The following is a 17,632-nucleotide window of genomic DNA, read 5'->3' on the forward strand; positions in this document are numbered from 1 at the left end:
AAAAATACACAACACCAATCCACTTCAACAAAACCAGAACACACATACTAAAAATCTAGGACACGCCCACATATACTGTACATATAGAATCAAAGACATATACAGGATACACATTCCAAAACAAAATACATTCTTCACTAACAAAATGCAACACGCTTATATAAAAAAAAGTTTTTCTTACTTGTTAAAATGCAGTAAATATGGACACACAATATAACCAAACACACAAATACAAACCTTCATTTGATACAAACATTCACAAAACACACCACAAACTGATAAAACTAATGAGTTGTTAAAGAGACACAGAGGACAACACAAGAGCGTGTCACCAAACGTTTATTTGGCAAGCAACGACAGTAAGTGTAAAAATACATTATTCACAGCGACTAAAAAAATCTCTAAAAATATACAGAGCAACGACAGCAGAACAAAAACGCGTGGCGGGTAACATTTGTACAGGGTAGCCGGACCCCCCAGGTCTGGAGGAAGTTGCCCGTCCTTTGGTGCTTCAGAAGAGACAGTTCATGCACTTGACGGCCTTGCTGCCGTAGTCCACGCACTCCGGGCCGATGCACTGGCAGCAGGCGTTGTGGAACCAGCGGTACTTGGACCCTCCCATGGACTCGCAGTAAAGTTTACACTGACGGATGGAGACGCAGTCGTCAAAGTAGACCACCGTGCACATGTTCTCTGGAATCACAGGTGGGAGCTTGTGAGACTTTCGATGGAGGGATGAGCGGGGTACTTAGTAGTAGGGGGTCGGTCACAAGAGCAGGGGTCAGCAGGGGACCGGGGAATAGGCAGGTAGGTGGGTGATCTGCATGGTATATCACGGACATGGGTATTTGGCGGAAAAGGTCGATGAAAGGACAGTGGTAGGTGATGATAGATGGGTGAGTGGGCAGGCTTTTAGCTAGGGGGGCGCCTGCAAAACATAAAAAAAATGGAAGCCCGATTCTCGACCGTAACTTCGGTCAAGAATCGTCCATTTTTCCATGTTTTGCAGTCGCCCAAATGCCCCTAGCAAAAGCCTGTGAGCGGGTCAGTGGTACAGTGGGTCTTGAGTTGGCACTGTGTCCCACCCTGATTTCTACCTGCCTCCCCAGATTCCGGACTGCTCAACCTTCTGCCTGGTCTGACCACCCCCTTCCATCGTCCAGGGTTGGTACCCCACTGGCTCTGACCCTCAACAAAGACAGGTAGGGAGGATGTGGGTCACGGGTAGGGAACATGGATGCTAGTGGTGGGTGACTCATTATGGTATGGTGATACAAGGGTATCGTTTTGCCAGTGGTACATAGGGCATTGGGACTTGAAACTCAGGTCATTGGTATGTGGTAGGAATTCAGTGGGTAGGTAGGTCACTGGTAGTCACATGGTATGGACAGGTAAAGGTGTACAAGTAGAACAGTGGGTGGGGAATTGGCGGTAAAAAGTCGGTAATAGGGGCGGGGGGTACATAGTTGGGTGGCAAGTAATTTGCTGGGATAAGTCAAGACGTTGTCTAAGAGTGGAGTCGAGGCAGCTGGGAAGGTAGGTTTTTAAGGCTCCCAGTATGGCAGGATTATGTCACTTTAAAAGACCGAAATGAGTTTTGCGCCTCTCAAACCAACATCCCCCGACTTTGCGGGATCATTTCTATTCATGGCCTCTTCCTAAGACGCTGAAGCAGGGCATTAAAAGGGCTGGATTCCTGAGTCTGAAACTTTCGTGCGAAGAAAAGCGCAGCATTTGTCAGTAATTATGTCGCTCTGACTAACAACTTTTACTTCACCGCACTCCGAGTAAGTGCCACCACATGTTGGGCTAATGAGTCACTGGCTGGGGTTTGTGGAGAGGCTTTTATTTTGAAGTGCCGTCAGCGCAAATAACAGAGGTGGAGAGCCAGCGTCGCCACATCTCAAATTTAAACATGGCAGCGGAACCAGTTCCGCCCAGTGACTCGCCCCTCGGGTTTGTCAGCCGTGATCCAGCGTGAAAGTGAGTCAGCCCAGGACCCTCGGAACTTTGTAGTGGACCGAGCCGAGGGCTCGGGCTTGATCTCATTACCACGGCTCTTACTGAGTGTGCTGGGAGTAAATTGAAAAATTGACTCAATGTGACGGGACAAGAGAAGTATGTAAAGTGAAACATGTGCTCGAGAGGGATCCAGCTGGGGATGGGGGGGGGGGGGAGTGAGTAGAGCACTCTGAACTGGATCAGCGCAGGTGAGGTGGAGGAGGTTTTCACACCGTCCTCTGCTCTAAAGATTACAGCATTGATCCACCACCAGTCTGCAGCCAGTCTCTTGGCTGACCAGCAAGTTACAAAGGTGCCTGTACACTCACTTACATTTGGATCCTTTTGAGAAGTTTGAAAGCGAAAGATTAGATACACACCACTACTGTAAAGGGATTCAATGTACATTTTCAATGGCACATCAATCCAACCAATAGTTACACATGACTTCATTTGTCACGTTAGAACCTCTGTTTTTCAATTCACTACATTAAAAATATTCCTCTGTTTATTTCACTTTAACTTCTTGAGTCACATATTTATCATTTATTTGCCTTCTTTTAATGCTTAAATTCCATGTTACAGTTTCCTGTTTGAGATGTTATAATAATGGAAGATGAAAACAATTGTTGGCTGCGTTTGCGTTTGTCGGCCATAATTGTAGTTCAATGGTGCTTAAGTTTACGACAGATAAAACACAAGCATTTAAAAAGAGTCATTGGAGGACAAGCCCAAGAGGAGAAGACACATGGGGAGGAGAGACAGTGTTGAGGGTGGGAGATGAAGAAGTGGACAGAAGTGTGACAGGGAGGGTGATGGAGAAGGTGAAGGAAGAGGAAGAAAAAGCATGGCCTTCATGTTTAGGACTTGGCCGTTACCTTGAGCATCGTAGGCATGGATGCTGTTTCCAGGCACCGACACGTTCTGCTGCGTGCTGTCCAGAGACTCCAGGAAGGAGACCAGGTTCTCGTGGTGCGACAGCTCCTCGGCCACCGGGAAGGAGACCACCATCATGTTGATGGGGGCGTCGCCTTCGGTGAGGGCGCGGAACAGGGAGGGGATGGGCCGGTGGAGCTCCTCCACGGTGCTCTTGGACGTAGCCGGAGAGTCGCTGTAGTTCTTCGGGTTACACATGCCTGCGGGGCATGATCAGTTGGAATTCAGTTTTTCACATGATACGGCTAATATGTGACTAAATAAATTTCAATCACTGAATTAACAAAAGCAGGCAAACACATTCAATAATTATCACTATTATTAAAGTTAAATTAATTTAATTTTAATAACAGCCGCATTTACATTTAAATGCGGCTGTGAACTTAAGCGTTTCAAAAAGTGTAATAAAGGTGTAATAAAAGGAAGTGGCCATAATAATAATAATAAAAAAAAAAGAAATTTCATAAGAGATTAAGTATTTAAGTGGCATCATTTTTACAATAACATTTTGCAGTAATACAGTGAATTTAGTCGAGTGTCACCTAAACCCTGAGTGTATTTTTTATTATTTTTGAGTCAATCAATATTCCTTAATTTACCTTAAACTTAAGAGCAATAATCTAGACCACTCATATGTTTAAATAATTTTCATGCCAATGATAAATGCATTTGTATTTATCTAATCTATACACTCTTCTGCAGAACCCCTCAGCATCAATGTAAAAATGGATTGGAAAATTGATTTCAGGGTGATAAACAATACACTGCTCATTCCTCAGTGATGCTAATGTAATGCATTTGTTAAATATAAAAAAAAAAATAAAAAATCAGGAATTGGACTGTGAATACTATTTAAATGCAGCTGTTAAAATGCATAAAATACATTAGTTATTTTTCAAAAATCAATCAAGTAATCAATATCATTATATAAAATGATAACGGATTCATCTGCAGAGAAAAAAAAACACTTTCAGAAAGTCTTTAAAAATTAACATACGTGACTAAAATGTTGTTTCCAAATAAAATTATGATCGTTAATACATCTTGAAACCATTTTAATTTCTTGTATTTCTTGTAATAATGGTGTCGTTTATTATTTATTTATTTATGATTTTTATATTTGAGTTCTGATGTTGAATAAAAATACCTTTTGAAATCAACTGAAACTTGATCAATGAAGACGTGAATTGCATGACATGAATTTAAACTTTAAACTTAACTGTGTTTTTCCGGACCACAGACGACTCACCCTCATATCTGGTGTCTCATCTGCTCAGTGAAGCATGAGGACACAACCGCTTCTTTCACCGAAGCAACATTTCAGAGTTCCATATTTGGACAGCAGCCATCTCCGGACTGCGGAGGGCGAGAGCGTGTGAAGCGAGGCGACATGATCGGCGCTCGGGCGGCCGGGCGGGTGTGAGGTGAGCGGAGCCAGAGTCACCACATGTTTACGAGCGGACAGTAAATCAGAGCAGAGGAAGTCCTGCTGCAGATGAAAGGCGCAGGAGGTGGACGGTCGCTGCAGCGCAGATGCGTCACCACACCCGATCGCTCACTTCAGAAATCCTCCTTTTGTTGCGGAGCTAATGGACGCGCTGAAGTAACTTTCCACTCCAAACACGGCGTCGCTGCCAAACGCCGGCAGCTTTCAAGTGTGTGCAGCGAGGTCGCCGGGTGCCGAGCTGGTGTTGCAGACGGAGGGAGGACAGATGTGCGCGCGCTTTATCGGAACCAGCTGCCGGTGCTGGTGTGTAACCCAACTCCGCTCATGATTCATCCATTAGCGCTCATTCATCGAGAGAGATCATATCGGCGTCACGGTCACTACCGTGTGGGAAATTCAATTAATGCACGCGCACACTCCCGACACAGTGGACCGGGAATTATGAAGCTAATTCCCAGGAAGTTGAGCGTAAAAAAAGCGACTTCAGTTAAGCGTTGAGATGAAACGTTGTTAAAATAAAGCTGTTTTAGCATCTACTTAAACAGCAGCTAACACTGCAGCAGAGCAGCAGGACTCACTGGATCAAACAGGAACATTGTTTACACTGAAGTTAGCGGTCATGCTACCTCAGCTAGCTACAACTAGCATCCTCTGAATGTTATTTTGAGAGGTTCAAAACTGTTGGATTTTAATGTTTCGACTCAAAACGAACACGAGGGACTCAAACTGGGGGGATATTCGTTGACTTTTGAGAGCTAACATGCAAATAAATAATTACGCTAACCTGACTTTAGACGGACCCAGTAAATGATATATAAAATATAGATAATGGATTGTGTTTATAGAATTAAAGTGGTGGTGTCTGCAAGTGATCCTTTAAGCCTGGTTCAGTTTCCAGACTTTCTCTGCCACAGCAGTCAAACAGAATGAAAACGCTGAGTCAGGCTGACGTCAGCGTCTTAAAACTGGAGCTGGAAACAAACAAGAACTCACCCACACAGTCGCAGCACTCTTCCCAAAGGTTCCCCAAACACAGCATGCACTCCTTGCAGCAGGAGCAGTTTCCATCGGTGGGGCGACACTGGCACAACTCCTGCAGGCACAGGCGGGTTCAAGGGTCACCTTGGTGGATCACAGGACCTTCTCCCTCGCTCAGTTATTATACACCAAAGCATCCGCCACATCAGTCTCGCACCTTGGATCAAGAAGACGGGTGGAATATTCGACTACAGGCCACATTCTTTAGACCTCAGACCACAGACTGGTGGGTCACTGGTGAGAGACTCCCTCCTCAGGAGAGTCAGGTTAGATCTGGCGCCACCAGTGGGGAACAGAGCCAGCCATGAGAGCAGCCTCGCACCCCTGGTCCGGGCAGGTTCTGACACAGCCTCGCAGATGAATCCCATTCAGACTGTGGTTTATTGACCGCCGGAGTCAACACATCCACCAGGGCGCCGACACAGCGTTTATTTGTCGGCGTCGAAAACCTGAAATCTTGAGGACTGAGGCGGTGAAAGAGCTGAGCCAAAAGACCAAGGACTGGAGGACTTTCAATCTGTCTTAATAGTGATACCAGCTCAGGCATCCAGAGGAGACTCGGAGCAGAGCCTCTGCTGCTCCACCACTGTCTCCGAACAATAGGGATTTTGACAAACTAAACTAGCAAATCTGGAGTCGCGTTCATGGAGCTGAAAAGTGGGTGAAGCCCCCCCACCGCCTTCTCTCCCCCCTGACGGAGAACAGAGAGCACATTCCTCAAAGTCAAGGTCAGCAGGACCAGCGAGGTGGGGGAGAAAACACCTGGGGAACAGAGCGGGCCACCCCCCCGCCTCCCCTCAGTTTCAAGCGCCCCCCTCTGTTTTCCCTTTCTTCGCTCCTCCTTTGTCGAAGCAGAAGCTCCGACATGTAAACAGACTCAGCGATGAAGAAAGAGTCTCTCATGACTCACTCGTGAAGGATTGCAAAACCACACACAGTCACTTCATCAGCTCCGAACATCTCCTCCAGCTGAGGAGGATCTGAAGCCTCACGAAAGATCGGAGAAACCCCGAGGATGAACCCGACAAACGGCTTGGACTCGAACCCGCCGCCTTCCTGCTGCTCCCGCCCATCTGGCCCGTGGTGATGTGAGGCTCCAAACACTTCCCCCCGCAGACACACACCTCCTCCTGACCTTCGCCCCCCGCCCCACATCCTTCCTCCCTCCAGGGTTTTGGGGAATTCAGACCAGGAGCTGGAGATGGCAGCCAAGCGTGAAGGCGAGCGGCGGGCAGCAGACCCACTAATCCGGAGCGACGTGGAGCTTCCACACAGGCGGAAAAGTTCCTCCGTCGCCGCGCACGCACCATCGCTCTGGCGCCTCTGACAGCTAGCAAGTTGGTGTCGGCGAGGTCGCAGGAGCTACAGGCTTCGCTGTCACGAGGCGAAGCCAGCCACCTGGATGTTCACGGAGAAGCATCAACAGTTTGGGGGAGGGAGATTAAACACGCCAGGACCGAGGAACACAGAAGGTTGACGTGTTCCTCCTTGTCCTTCGAGTCGCTTCGACTCCTTAAACATCGTGTTTAGAATGAAGCTGCGAATCTGTGGCGACCACCAGGGGGTGCTCCTCGCTGAGTCCACCTTCTATTCTACTTCACTAGCTACACAGGCGTCCAGACGGAGACGCCTCTTTTCAAAATAGTGTTCCTTAAAAATGGAGACGTTTCAGGGGAACCGACAGAAAACAACGTAGTACACATGGCAGGCCAGTATGTGACGGGTCCATTCTCCCATCTGGTCGACTTGTACGTAGCATCGTAAACGTTAGCATAGTGGTACGCTCCAAACTCCTCTGCAAAAAGTGAAAATTCACCCTCTAGAATGAGGTCTATGACTCCGACCCATTAAAAACACAGTAATCCATGTGAGTACATCTGAAACTGTGAACGGCTCTTCCTCAGGTGCTGACGTGTTAGCATCTTCTTCTTTTCTGACATCCTATGCTGCCATTGCTTTTTCTTTTGACATTCATTTTTAGCCAGAAAGTTCCCATTTTATAGCCAAAACTTGTGATTTTTTAAACAACACTGTCAATATTTTCAACATAATGCCCCCCCCCCCAAAAAAAACAATAACTGAAACACTGTTAATTTGGGGGTCACCTCTTCATAGCAAAGGAGGGATCCAGCTGAAGACGTAACAGATGTACCACTAGTCACTGTCCATCTGTGAAGATTTCGCCCGACAGAACGCGTTCGCTGCCCTGACACGGGCCGCCCCACCCTGAAATCTTATTTCCGGAGCAAAACCTCCATATTTGCACACACTGCTGCTGCCTCGCCGTCTGCACATCGACCTGCTTTCACTGCAGGGCAGCAGGTGAAACAACCGCTGGGGTTAAATACAGAACTTAATGGGGAGTGGCGGGTTCAGTCAACACACACACTCAGAAAAACAAAAACGTCTGACAGAATCGGCCTCCTAAGCGCGGGCCGCGGTGGAAACTGTGACGGAGAGTGAAAATCCATGTCTCACACTCGACACAAGGCCGAGGAGAGGTTTCGCTCGTCTTATCGAAGGAATGTATCTACATTCTTCTCCGCAAATTCCAGCTTTGTTCTGCATCCAGATCTCCATCGCGCGGTGGGCAGATTTTGACACGACCGAGGTTCTCCTGCAGAATTCCTCTGCCTCTCCCGGGATCCTGGCGGATCCTCTTCCACCGGCCTCGGCTGGAGTCGGGAGTCGCGGCGGATATTTCCTGCTCTGATCTCCGACGAGGTCAGGAGTTGCGTTCGTCCGTCATCGCCTCGCCGTGTGTGTATGTGTGAGGCCACACAAGGTGAAGCTCGGGAATAAATCCCCAGAGAATGGGCAGATTCTCGACAACAGAGTAGAGTCAGAAACCTGGGAGCGACTGGTTTCTATTATGAGCAGCGCAGAGGCCCGACTGGGTCAGAAACGTCTGTCAGCCCATGATTAGCAGGAATGAAAACTCATCCGGGATTTGTCGGTTGAAATTCACGGCCACAAATTCTGCAGATTCATGAAGCAGTTTACCACCTACGCTGATGATACACAACCTTCCCGCTAACACTGTTTTATTGCAGAGAGACCAGAGCAAACCATGGCCCACGGGCCAACCATGACTCACTAGGGGTTTCAGTCAAGACCGGACCTTCAACACACACAGCAGCTACGTCCCGACGCTAGCAGTCTTCACAAGAGACGCAATAAACACCACATAAACTTAACAAAACTCATCCATAACCGCACAATTCTCCACAACCGATGCCTTGAAACATCCGTACATTCAGTCGACACACTTCCCCACTAGCTGTCACAGTTTTGACAACGTCGGCCATGTTCTTTCGCTCTCCCACGCCGTGAAATGCCCTCTTGGCTTGCTGTGTGTGTAAAAGCGGACTGTGGCGCCGAACCAGAGGCTGCGATTAAAACCATGAACCCAGATGCCAACGTTCGCAACACAAATAGAAGAGGTGCTACGGTCACACTGGGTCGCAAGACCTTCCCACAGATGGTAAACAAAGAGCCCTCACCTGGATGAGACACTTGCTAACGTCGCTAGCGCACAGGGCCTTGTTGCAGCTGAGGGTCAGCGACAGTCCCGACAGGAGGAAGAGGAGCGTAGCAGTGGCGGCGGCGGGGAGGATCAGCTGACCCGGCCTCATCCTGGCGGCTCACCAGCACCGGCAGAAGAACACCTAGGTCAACACAGGAGGGCCGGGGAAGGGGGACAAATAAACACGGTCAGTGGAATTCCACGCTCCGCCGAGAGCTAGCGTGCTGCTGCTGCGCGTGTGGGTTTCCTCCTGGTACTCCCACACGCCCCAAACACGCAGGTGATGGATAGCTCAGCGGAGTAACCAGGAAAACATCTGGCGCCTCCTACAGATGGTCCCAGCAGCCAGGCCCATTAATCTGCCCTTAATGAGGACCATCTCCACTCAACAGCTTCAGGCAAGAGCAAACGATCAGATCAACCCAACGCTCTCGTGAGCTAGCACCATGTTGCTAATGGCCACATTGGGCAAAAAGAATGTCAAGTGACCAAACCAGTTAATGATGCTACTGATACAAACATCATCACTGCGGATACACACATAAACACACACTTTTAAATGCAACCACGCACACTGCGAGGACACACACACACCGGAATACACACACTGTTGCTCACGTCACCAAAACAGACTGGAAGTGACACATATAAAAACACACACCAGTAAACACATCTACACAATAGAGGCTAAAACACACACTCAGAAAACTCTCAGTTAAAGTAGTCACCAACACACAATACACACACACTACATTAAAACACTATTTTCTAGGCTTCAACATTTTAAGCTTCACATCAAAATAGACCAAGATAAACGAGTGAAATCAGAAGTGATGCGTTCAAAATGTCGTCATGCGAGTCTCGTTGGTGCGCACAACTTTGACACAACACCTTCACACGGGTCTGAAAAACAAGGTCCACAGGTGAGGACCACTGACCCTGAGGTCCATCAGCAGGTCCTTCAACACATCTTCGGGAAACTTTTAAGATGAACTGAACCAAGAGGTCGGAATCCCATCGACTAAAAACGCTATTTTACTTAGTTGTATGTATTTAATAAGCGCACTAAACCGGTTCACTGTGACGCTTATAAGATGTGAATGTTTTTAAGGTATACTATTAAGGTAAAGAAGGACAATATTGCGTTTCATTCAAAGTGATATCGGTGGCTATTTTGAAAGACGCTTTTGTCAAGATGAAGCAGAAGATTCTGACCACATTGCTGAGAAACATGTGAGGTCCATTAGCAGCTCGGTGCCGTGAACGCATCTTGATCGTGATCTTCACTTTCCCTTCCTGTCGAAGTGTCTCCACAGCGGAACTGAGGGCAGCGAGAGCAACTCACCCAGACGATAAGTTGAAGCGTGGAGCGTGTTTCACCGCGGTCCGCGTCTCTGCCCAGTCTCCTCCAGGACGGTGCTCTGCCGCCGCTACGCCGTCCACAGGGCGTCAGTCTCTCCGCAGCACAAAGCGACGGGCAGTCGGACGCCTTAAAGAAACACGCTCCATTTTCTGCTCCGCCAAAGTTTCGCACGCGCTCCGCGGGAGAGAGCTGGAGGTCTTGAATGAGCCTCCTCACCGCGACGGTCGCCTCCGCGCCCCGCCTCATCTCCCGCACCCCAAATCCCTCCGCCTCGTGATCAGACTTGATTCCCGTCTCTGACTCCCCGCTGAGCCGCTCGCCTCTATCGACGCGCCCCGCAGGTGACTCGTTTGTTGTGATCTGTTCCCCCCCCAAAATTGTCCTCACTTCCTGTCCCGAGTGGGAAAACACATTTGTCAGCTCTCATTTACATTTCAACAACGCTTTCACCCTCTCAGCTTCTGTATTTGCGTGTTATGGTTCAGCTCTCTTGTTTGGAACGACAGTGTCAAACTCAAGGCCCGGGGCGCGGACCTGACCGGATGGTCACGTGATGTGGCCAGAAATGTTTCGGTGGTGCGCAATGAAATTCAATAAGCAACAACAAAAACGTGCTCACAAACACACACACTCTAGGTTATAAATGGGACTTTCGTCTAGTTTCATCAGCTCTGAGACGAGGGGGCAGCAGCTGAAGTGAAGAAGCCCAAACTATTCTTCCTTTCCTCCACTTTTTCCTAGGTGCTCGTAGATTCATTCCTTCACCTTATTGTCAGGTGAGTGACGCGTTTCCTTGAGGCAGTGAATGGAAGGGTAGTTCTTTCCTCTGTTTATTCCAAGAGTACAATGTATACTGGAGGTCATAATGTTTCGGAATGCTGGTGGTCAGGTAAACACGTAATTTAGGATATCAACTCGATCGATGGCTGAAGTGGGACGGACAGCGCCATCTTGTGGCTAAAACGCATATTCACTTATGCGCATCTTCAATCTTCATGTTTATTTCCATTGAAAAATGTGATCGATCTTCTCAACTCGACCTGATTTTAACCTTTAAATATGATTTATACTCCTCACGCTCACGTAAAATATATCAGTCACTGAACGCACCACGTTGTAATTTCACAACAAATAAAATTTATTCAATTATATATTACAAATATGTACAAGTCATGTAACAAGTAAATATTAAAATAGACATTTTTAGATCGTTCAAAAGGCATTGTGTTGAAAAAATAGGTTTTGTTGTGATCTCACGTTGAAACTTTATAAGTTTGTTTCTCCTCCTCGGAACCAACGACAGACCCAAGTGCACGAGACACGATGGACAAAACACACGAGGAAGTGAAGCGGCGAGGGCGACGGTCACGCGATGGCGCCAAAATATCGGGAACACTTCAGTAAACCTCACGAATAAGTGCACAGTACAGCTGTCTCGGGAAAGAAAGTACAACGAAAAGCAACGCATGCACAGCACTGAATTGCCGAAAGAGTCAGAAGAGCTGCTGCTGTGGTCCGGCGCGGCGGATGAGGAGGGAAAAGAAACACAACGAAAGCAAACACATGCTGAAGCAACACCAACGAGAACGTCACACACGAAGAGGACACGCCATATAAAAACAACTTTGGTCCATTGAAACATGAGACGGAACGAGTTTACAATCAAAATATCTATTCATTTTGTCTTTACAGGTTTAAAACAATAATTACATGGCTATTTACAAATGCACAGTTTTATGTATAAAATAAGTTAAAAAATTAAGAGCACAGTCTGTACACAAGGTATTGACACGCTTTTTTGAAAGAATTGAAATCTCTTGGATGTGTGACCCAGCGGGGCGAGGAGCGGGACCAGCTCCCCGCGCTGCCTGACCCGGCTCCTTTGGTCGGCCCGGGCTCCGTCCGCCGCCCTGGAGGTGGGAACACAATCGGGTGTCTAAGTGCTCTTCTGTCGCGCCGCCACATTCTAAGTGCTCCAGGTGTCGCCAAGCGCTCCTGAGCTGCGGCTCATATGGGGGTGAGGTCGAAGTCGTCGTTGACCTCCACCAGCGGGATGTAGAACTCTGGGATCTCGAAGATGCTGGTGGACTTGTAGGTGGCCGGGTCCAGCTCCTGCAGCTTTAGCTGCCACTCCAGCCGCTGGACGGCATTGAGAGCCGCCGCCTCGTGCTGCTGCCTCATCAAGAGACACGTCTGTGGAGGGACACGGACCTGCTCTTTAATTCCTCACCTCAGCATCACCACACACTGGGGCCTAAATGTAAGCCATTTTCTGAGCTACAGATTAACACAGATGACTGAAAACGTCAGGACAAGAGTAGCAGCACTTCTCAGATCTTTAACTGGGAATCAGTAAGGACCGTTTTGGGAGACGCTCTGAAAACTGAGAGGTTTGTGGGTTCATTTAAACTGGCACACTCTCCACACGTTTACAACCTCCGGACACTAGGTGGCAGCAAACATCTTCGTGTGAAACAAAGTCCTCCAGCGGAAACCTACCTTGAGTTTGTCGAACTTGGCGTCGACGTCTTGTAACCAGGACATGAACTGCCGGGCGTTGAAGCGGTCTCTCACGGACGTCTTGCCGTCGTCGCTCTGTGAACACGAGAATATTGACGTCTCGCCCTAGCAAACGCGGTTGCGCCCGGTGCGTTGGCCGGCTCACCTGCACCTCTTGGGGCATGTTGTACACTTCAGCGTCCAGTAAAACGGTGCAGGCGCTGAAAGGCAGCGCCTGATTGGCCAGGGTTCTGGCGGCCCGGTAGTGGACTCGCAGAACCTCCTGCTCGTTCGAAACAATCAGCTTTTCCTGCGAGGACGACAGAGACGGGCGTGAGGTGAAAACAGCAGTGAGAACCTGTAAAAACCAAGTGGACCCTGGGCAGCGCGGTGCGCACCATGAGCAGGGAAACGTACCCTCTCTATGCTGTGCTGCAGTCGCAGCTTCATGCGGACCACCTCCTGCTGCTTGAACATTTCTTTGAGCTGCTCCGGAAGCGACGGCGGCGGCGTGATCTGTTCCAAACACAAAGCCGTCAGATCCCCACCCCGACGCTGCGGGCCAGGCCACCAAAGCCAGACTCACCGTGGGGATGCAGAGTTTGCTCAGCGGGTTGCCGTCCAGCAGGTAGGATCCGTTGAAGGTTACGTACTCGTCGTAGTACTGCGGCGGCTGCGGCGCCACGCTACACAGGACTTTGCGCTTCTCCTCGATCTTCTTCCGGATGTGCAGGAACTCGTAGTACGGGTTGGCTCGCTCAGTCTGGTACGGCTCGATCTCCTCCAGCTTCACAGAGTCCACGATGGCAGCGAGCGACTGGTGGCCGCGCTCCTTCTCCTGCTGGATGGTGGCGGTCAGCTGGTGCGCCGACACCTTCAGCATCTTCCTCTTGCGTGGGTGAGGCACGTGCACGTCGGCCTCCTCCTCGGCTGAGCGGATCTTGACTTTAGCTCCAGAAGAATCCGATTCCTGGTCGGCAGACTGAGGTGAGGAGCTGCCTGAAGTCGTATTGCTGCTGCTGCTGCTGCTGGAGTCGGTTTGAGCCAGCTGCTGAACTGATGGCAGACTCTGTTCTTCACATGGGGTTGACTCAGCCTTTTCCTCAGCAGGTGTCACCTCCATGGGCTCAGACGGGGGCTCAGCCGCGGCTGTTCCCAGGGCTTCTTCTTCCTGAGACACTTTCGCTGCAACAGGACCTGCAGCAGCAGAGCTCTCAGTGTTCTGTGCAGTCATCTCCACATCTTCAGGGTCCTTCTCCATCTGAGAGCAGGGGCCTGCAGTATTGACCTCCATGTCCTCTGCTGCACCCCGGGACTCGGAGTTGGACTTGACTCCACTTGGTAATGACTCGCCCGATGCAGAACTGAGGAGCTTTGTGGTGCCAGGGGAGGTCTCTTCTGTCCTCAGGACCTCAGAAGGATCACTGCCTCTTGGTTCCACATCAACATTCTGCAGTTCTCCCATTGAGTCAGCAGGTGGCGCTGTACTGGGCTCAGCTTGCTGCAAGCTATCTACAAGTGAAGAGGGCAGTGTAGGCTCTGAGGGCTGGAGGGGTTTTGTGCTCATGACTTCCGGTGAGTCGGTTGGAAGAGAAGCTGCTGACGGGATGTTGTTGGAACCTTCCGCACTCAGCGGTTCTGAAGCGGCGAGGTTCTGCTCTGGTTGAGAGCTGCACGACGTGGACGGAGCCGGTTTAAGGTTCTGGCTCATGTCGTCTCTTGCTCCTCCTGGTGCTGTGGAGCAGACAGGTGAGGATCCCTCTGCCTCCGGAGCAGGAACTGGAGTCTTCATTTGAGCCGCCACACACTCCTCTCTCGCCATGGGAGTCTCCTTTGTCTTCTGCTCCTCCTCTTTCGCCTGTTTGGCGGGACCCTCATCGACTGGACTCTCCGTGGGCGAGTTGGCGTCCTCGTCCAGAATGGCTCGGAGGCACGGAGACTCGTGTCTGGCGGCCAACAATGTCCGGCTGGACGGCTGCGTGTCTGGAAGACAGTCCTTGTCGTGTAGTGAAGGAGACCTTGTGGCCTGGATGACCAGGGAAGACTGCAGGAAGGCCGACTGCATGTCTGAGGCTTCCAGGTGCAGGTCCGAGTCATACTCAGCAGGTCTGGGAGTTAGCGTGGCCTGACAGGAATCCTCTGAGCTGGCCACAGAAACCAGAGACACTGACCTGGACATGAACCCGCAGCGGTCGCTCTCAGGCCGCGGCGACCTGCTTAGGCAGTTCTCCACAGCAGACATGACTTTCAGACTCTTCCCATCCAGCGAGAGAGTCCTGGGACTGGCGCCGTCCTTCGGGGGTTTCTCCCTGCTGTGGGCTTCCGTGGCTTCCGAACTTTTGGAGCGAAGCAGCTCTTTGCTCAGGCAGACCTCTGTCTTTGTTCGGTCTTTCAGTTTGGACTTCCCCGCGTCCACCAGCGGCCGCTGCTTGAGCCGCTCTCGCTCCTTCTGCTTGATCTTTTCCAGGTGTTTGCGATGCCACTGCTCGATCTCCTGGTCCTTCATGCTCAGCATGCGCTCGAAGCTGGTCTGCATCAGGTCGTCGTTCACAAGCCTCTTCTCTTTGGGCTTGGCGTCTCTTGATGCCGGTAAGGATTTCATTTTGGACTTGTCTGCGTCCGAGTCGCTGGGTTTGGACTTGCTAGTTTTGGCCTGTTGGGTGCGCTCTTTGTGTCGCTCCTTGTGACGATCGGAATCTCGGTCCCGCTCCCGTCGGTCCCGGTCCTTCTCCGGAGTTCTCGTCACTTCCTCTTTTGTCTTCAGGGATAAACTTTTGGCGCTCTCGGACTGATGGCTCTTCTTCTCTTCGAGAAGTGACTTGAGATTAGAACTGGACGAAAGGCTCCCATCTTTGATTCTATCCTTCTTCCTCCTCTCACACTCCTTTTCTCTGGAACGCTCTGATTTGCTGTGATCCGCCGTCTTGTCGACAAGCTTTCCTCTCTTATCGGAGCTGCTCCGGTCCTTCTCCCTGTGATCAACACCGCACTCTCTATCCTGCCGCTCCTTATCAGAGCGCTTGTCCAACTTATCTTTATTTTTCCTGCCGTCTTCGTGCTTTTTTGTTGTGGATAAGGATTTCAGTTTTTCACTCTCCTTGTAGTTTTTATCTCCTGGCGAGTGGGAAGAAAGGATTCCGGCTCTCTCTTTTTCCTTCCAGCGATCCACTGAATTCTGTGACTCAGCTCTTTCAGAGTGCTCGGTTTTCACCTTCTTTTCCCTGTCAGGATGCTTTCTTTCCATTTTGTCAAAGTCCCTCTCTTTTCCAGGCGGCCTCTTGTCAGTCTTCTCGCATGAGCCCTTCTCAGAGAGCTCCAGCTGTTCGTGATCAGCTGTGATCCCACTCACAGGTTTCTCCTCCGTCTCCTCTTTCACGCTGTTGCTCTGCAGTGGCTCCTCTGGAATCCGCCCTGCACCGTGGCAGTCTGCTCTCTCGTCACGCTCACTCTGCTTGGAATCCTTTGGCTTCTCCTCTTTGCAAGTCGAATCCTTCCTCTCCTTTTTCACCAGCTTGTCTCGCTCTCGCTCCTCTCGCTGCCTCTTTTCTTTGCTACTCAAGTGCTTCTCCTTTGTGTTCTTGTCATCCTTGAAGAAAGTCGAATCTGCCGTCCTCTGACTCGTGCTGGTGTCTTCACCGTCTTTCTTCACTGGCAGAGGTTCGTCGGCCTCGTCGCTTTTGAAAAAGTTCTCTTTCCAGAACTCTCGGTCGAACTCCAAATTCCTGTGGCCGTCTTTCCGGGCCTCCTTCTGTTTGTGGCGGCTGCGCTCAGCCTCGTATTCCCGCCTGTGTTTGTCTTTCTCCTTGTGTTTGAGCTTGTGTTTCTTGACTACTTTGCCGTCCAGGTCGGTTTTCCGCAAGGCACCTTCGACACTGTCTATGCTGTTCCCGTCTTTGTACGGGCTGGAGCGGCCGCTGTCCCCGTCAGTGTGAGAGTCTTTCTGTTGATGCTTGCTCTTCTCCTTGTGCTTGCAACCTTTAGTGCTGGATCCCTCCGTGCAGAAGTCTCCATCTGTGTAGTGGTTGAATTTAACACCATCCGGGCCGTCGCTGATGGAAATTTTTGTATTTTCCTGCTTAAGAGGCGTTTGTTTATCAGTCAGACTGTGGTTCAATTTGGGGGATTTGATGGACGACAAATGGAAAAGGTGGACGGACGAGTCGTCTTTGGGACTGAACGACATCTTGAAGGAATCTTCCTCACGGCCTTTATCCGTGGTCTCGGATACAATCGAAAGAACCAATGTTTTGCTATTCTCCTTCCCGTCCTCTTGGTTTTCCTTGTTCTTCATCTGGCTCTTGTTCTTCCTCTTGACCTTTCCCTTCTCCTTCAGCTCCGAGTCTTTCTTAGACCTCGAGTCGGTCTTGTAGCTCTCCGAACTTTGGGAACAGGTGGGAGAGTTTCTCCTCTCTGATATGCTTTCCATTTCGTCGCTCGACGTGTCCGAGGCGCACTGGACCCGAGATGGTTTCTGCCTTTTTGATTTGGAAGTGGAATCTTTGCTGCTTTGTTTCCCCGCCACATTGTTACGCTCCTTGTCCTCCTTCTCCCGCTGCCGCAGCTCTCTCCGTAGGATGTGTCTGTCGTTCAGGGCTTTGCTGAGATCCTCCTCTTCCTCTTCGTCCTTGAACTCATACTCGTCCAGCGCCACTATAGAGGAGGACTTTGTGGACGGTTTCCCGTCGTAGTCCTTTTCGGTGTCTGAGTCTTCCATGTTGTCGTCAATGCTGGAGGGATTCACTGACGGTGGATCCTCAGACTCTGTAAACAAGGCACATGAAGCTGTTAGCTAACAATCAAACAAGATACAGGCTGAGGAACC

The 17,632-nt window shown here is 49.9% G+C and overlaps 2 protein-coding genes across 3 annotated transcripts in view; both read right to left on the reverse strand.

Moving 5' to 3' along the window:
• Positions 1-323: 323 nt before the first annotated feature.
• Positions 324-10,528, reverse strand: twsg1a (twisted gastrulation BMP signaling modulator 1a). Its single transcript, XM_053882686.1, has 5 exons — positions 10,294-10,528; positions 8,926-9,090; positions 5,378-5,477; positions 2,880-3,137; positions 324-693 (listed from the first exon to the last, which is right to left on the reverse strand). Exons 2-5 carry the CDS (start codon positions 9,055-9,057, stop codon positions 512-514), a joined length of 672 nt encoding a protein of 223 aa, XP_053738661.1. The 5' UTR covers positions 9,058-9,090; positions 10,294-10,528; the 3' UTR covers positions 324-511.
• A 903-nt stretch (positions 10,529-11,431) lies between these two features.
• The window catches only part of ankrd12 (ankyrin repeat domain 12), a 30,647-nt gene continuing 24,446 nt past the window's right edge, over positions 11,432-17,632 (reverse strand). For both annotated transcript variants that reach the window (XM_053882676.1, XM_053882675.1), the window contains 5 exons: positions 13,397-17,571; positions 13,228-13,326; positions 12,977-13,120; positions 12,811-12,906; positions 11,432-12,504 (listed from right to left, as the gene is read on the reverse strand). In XM_053882676.1, coding sequence (XP_053738651.1) covers positions 12,319-12,504; positions 12,811-12,906; positions 12,977-13,120; positions 13,228-13,326; positions 13,397-17,571 — 4,700 coding nt within the window. In that variant the 3' untranslated portion in view covers positions 11,432-12,318. The remainder of the gene's footprint in view (positions 12,505-12,810; positions 12,907-12,976; positions 13,121-13,227; positions 13,327-13,396; positions 17,572-17,632) is intronic.

This window comes from Synchiropus splendidus, chromosome 13 (assembly GCF_027744825.2).
Source record: "Synchiropus splendidus isolate RoL2022-P1 chromosome 13, RoL_Sspl_1.0, whole genome shotgun sequence".
In the NCBI taxonomy this organism is placed as follows: domain Eukaryota; kingdom Metazoa; phylum Chordata; class Actinopteri; order Syngnathiformes; family Callionymidae; genus Synchiropus; species Synchiropus splendidus.

Excerpts from the sequence above, each read along its gene's own strand:
- twsg1a (XM_053882686.1), bottom strand. The coding sequence starts at position 9,057 with ATGAGGCCGGGTCAGCTGATCCTCCCCGCCGCCGCCACTGCTACGCTC. Across the intron at positions 3,138-5,377 it reads AGAGTGCTGCGACTGTGTGG|GCATGTGTAACCCGAAGAAC; the intron begins GTGAGTTCTTGT and ends CATGCCCCGCAG. Across the intron at positions 694-2,879 it reads CCATGCCTACGATGCTCAAG|AGAACATGTGCACGGTGGTC; the intron begins GTAACGGCCAAG and ends CTGTGATTCCAG.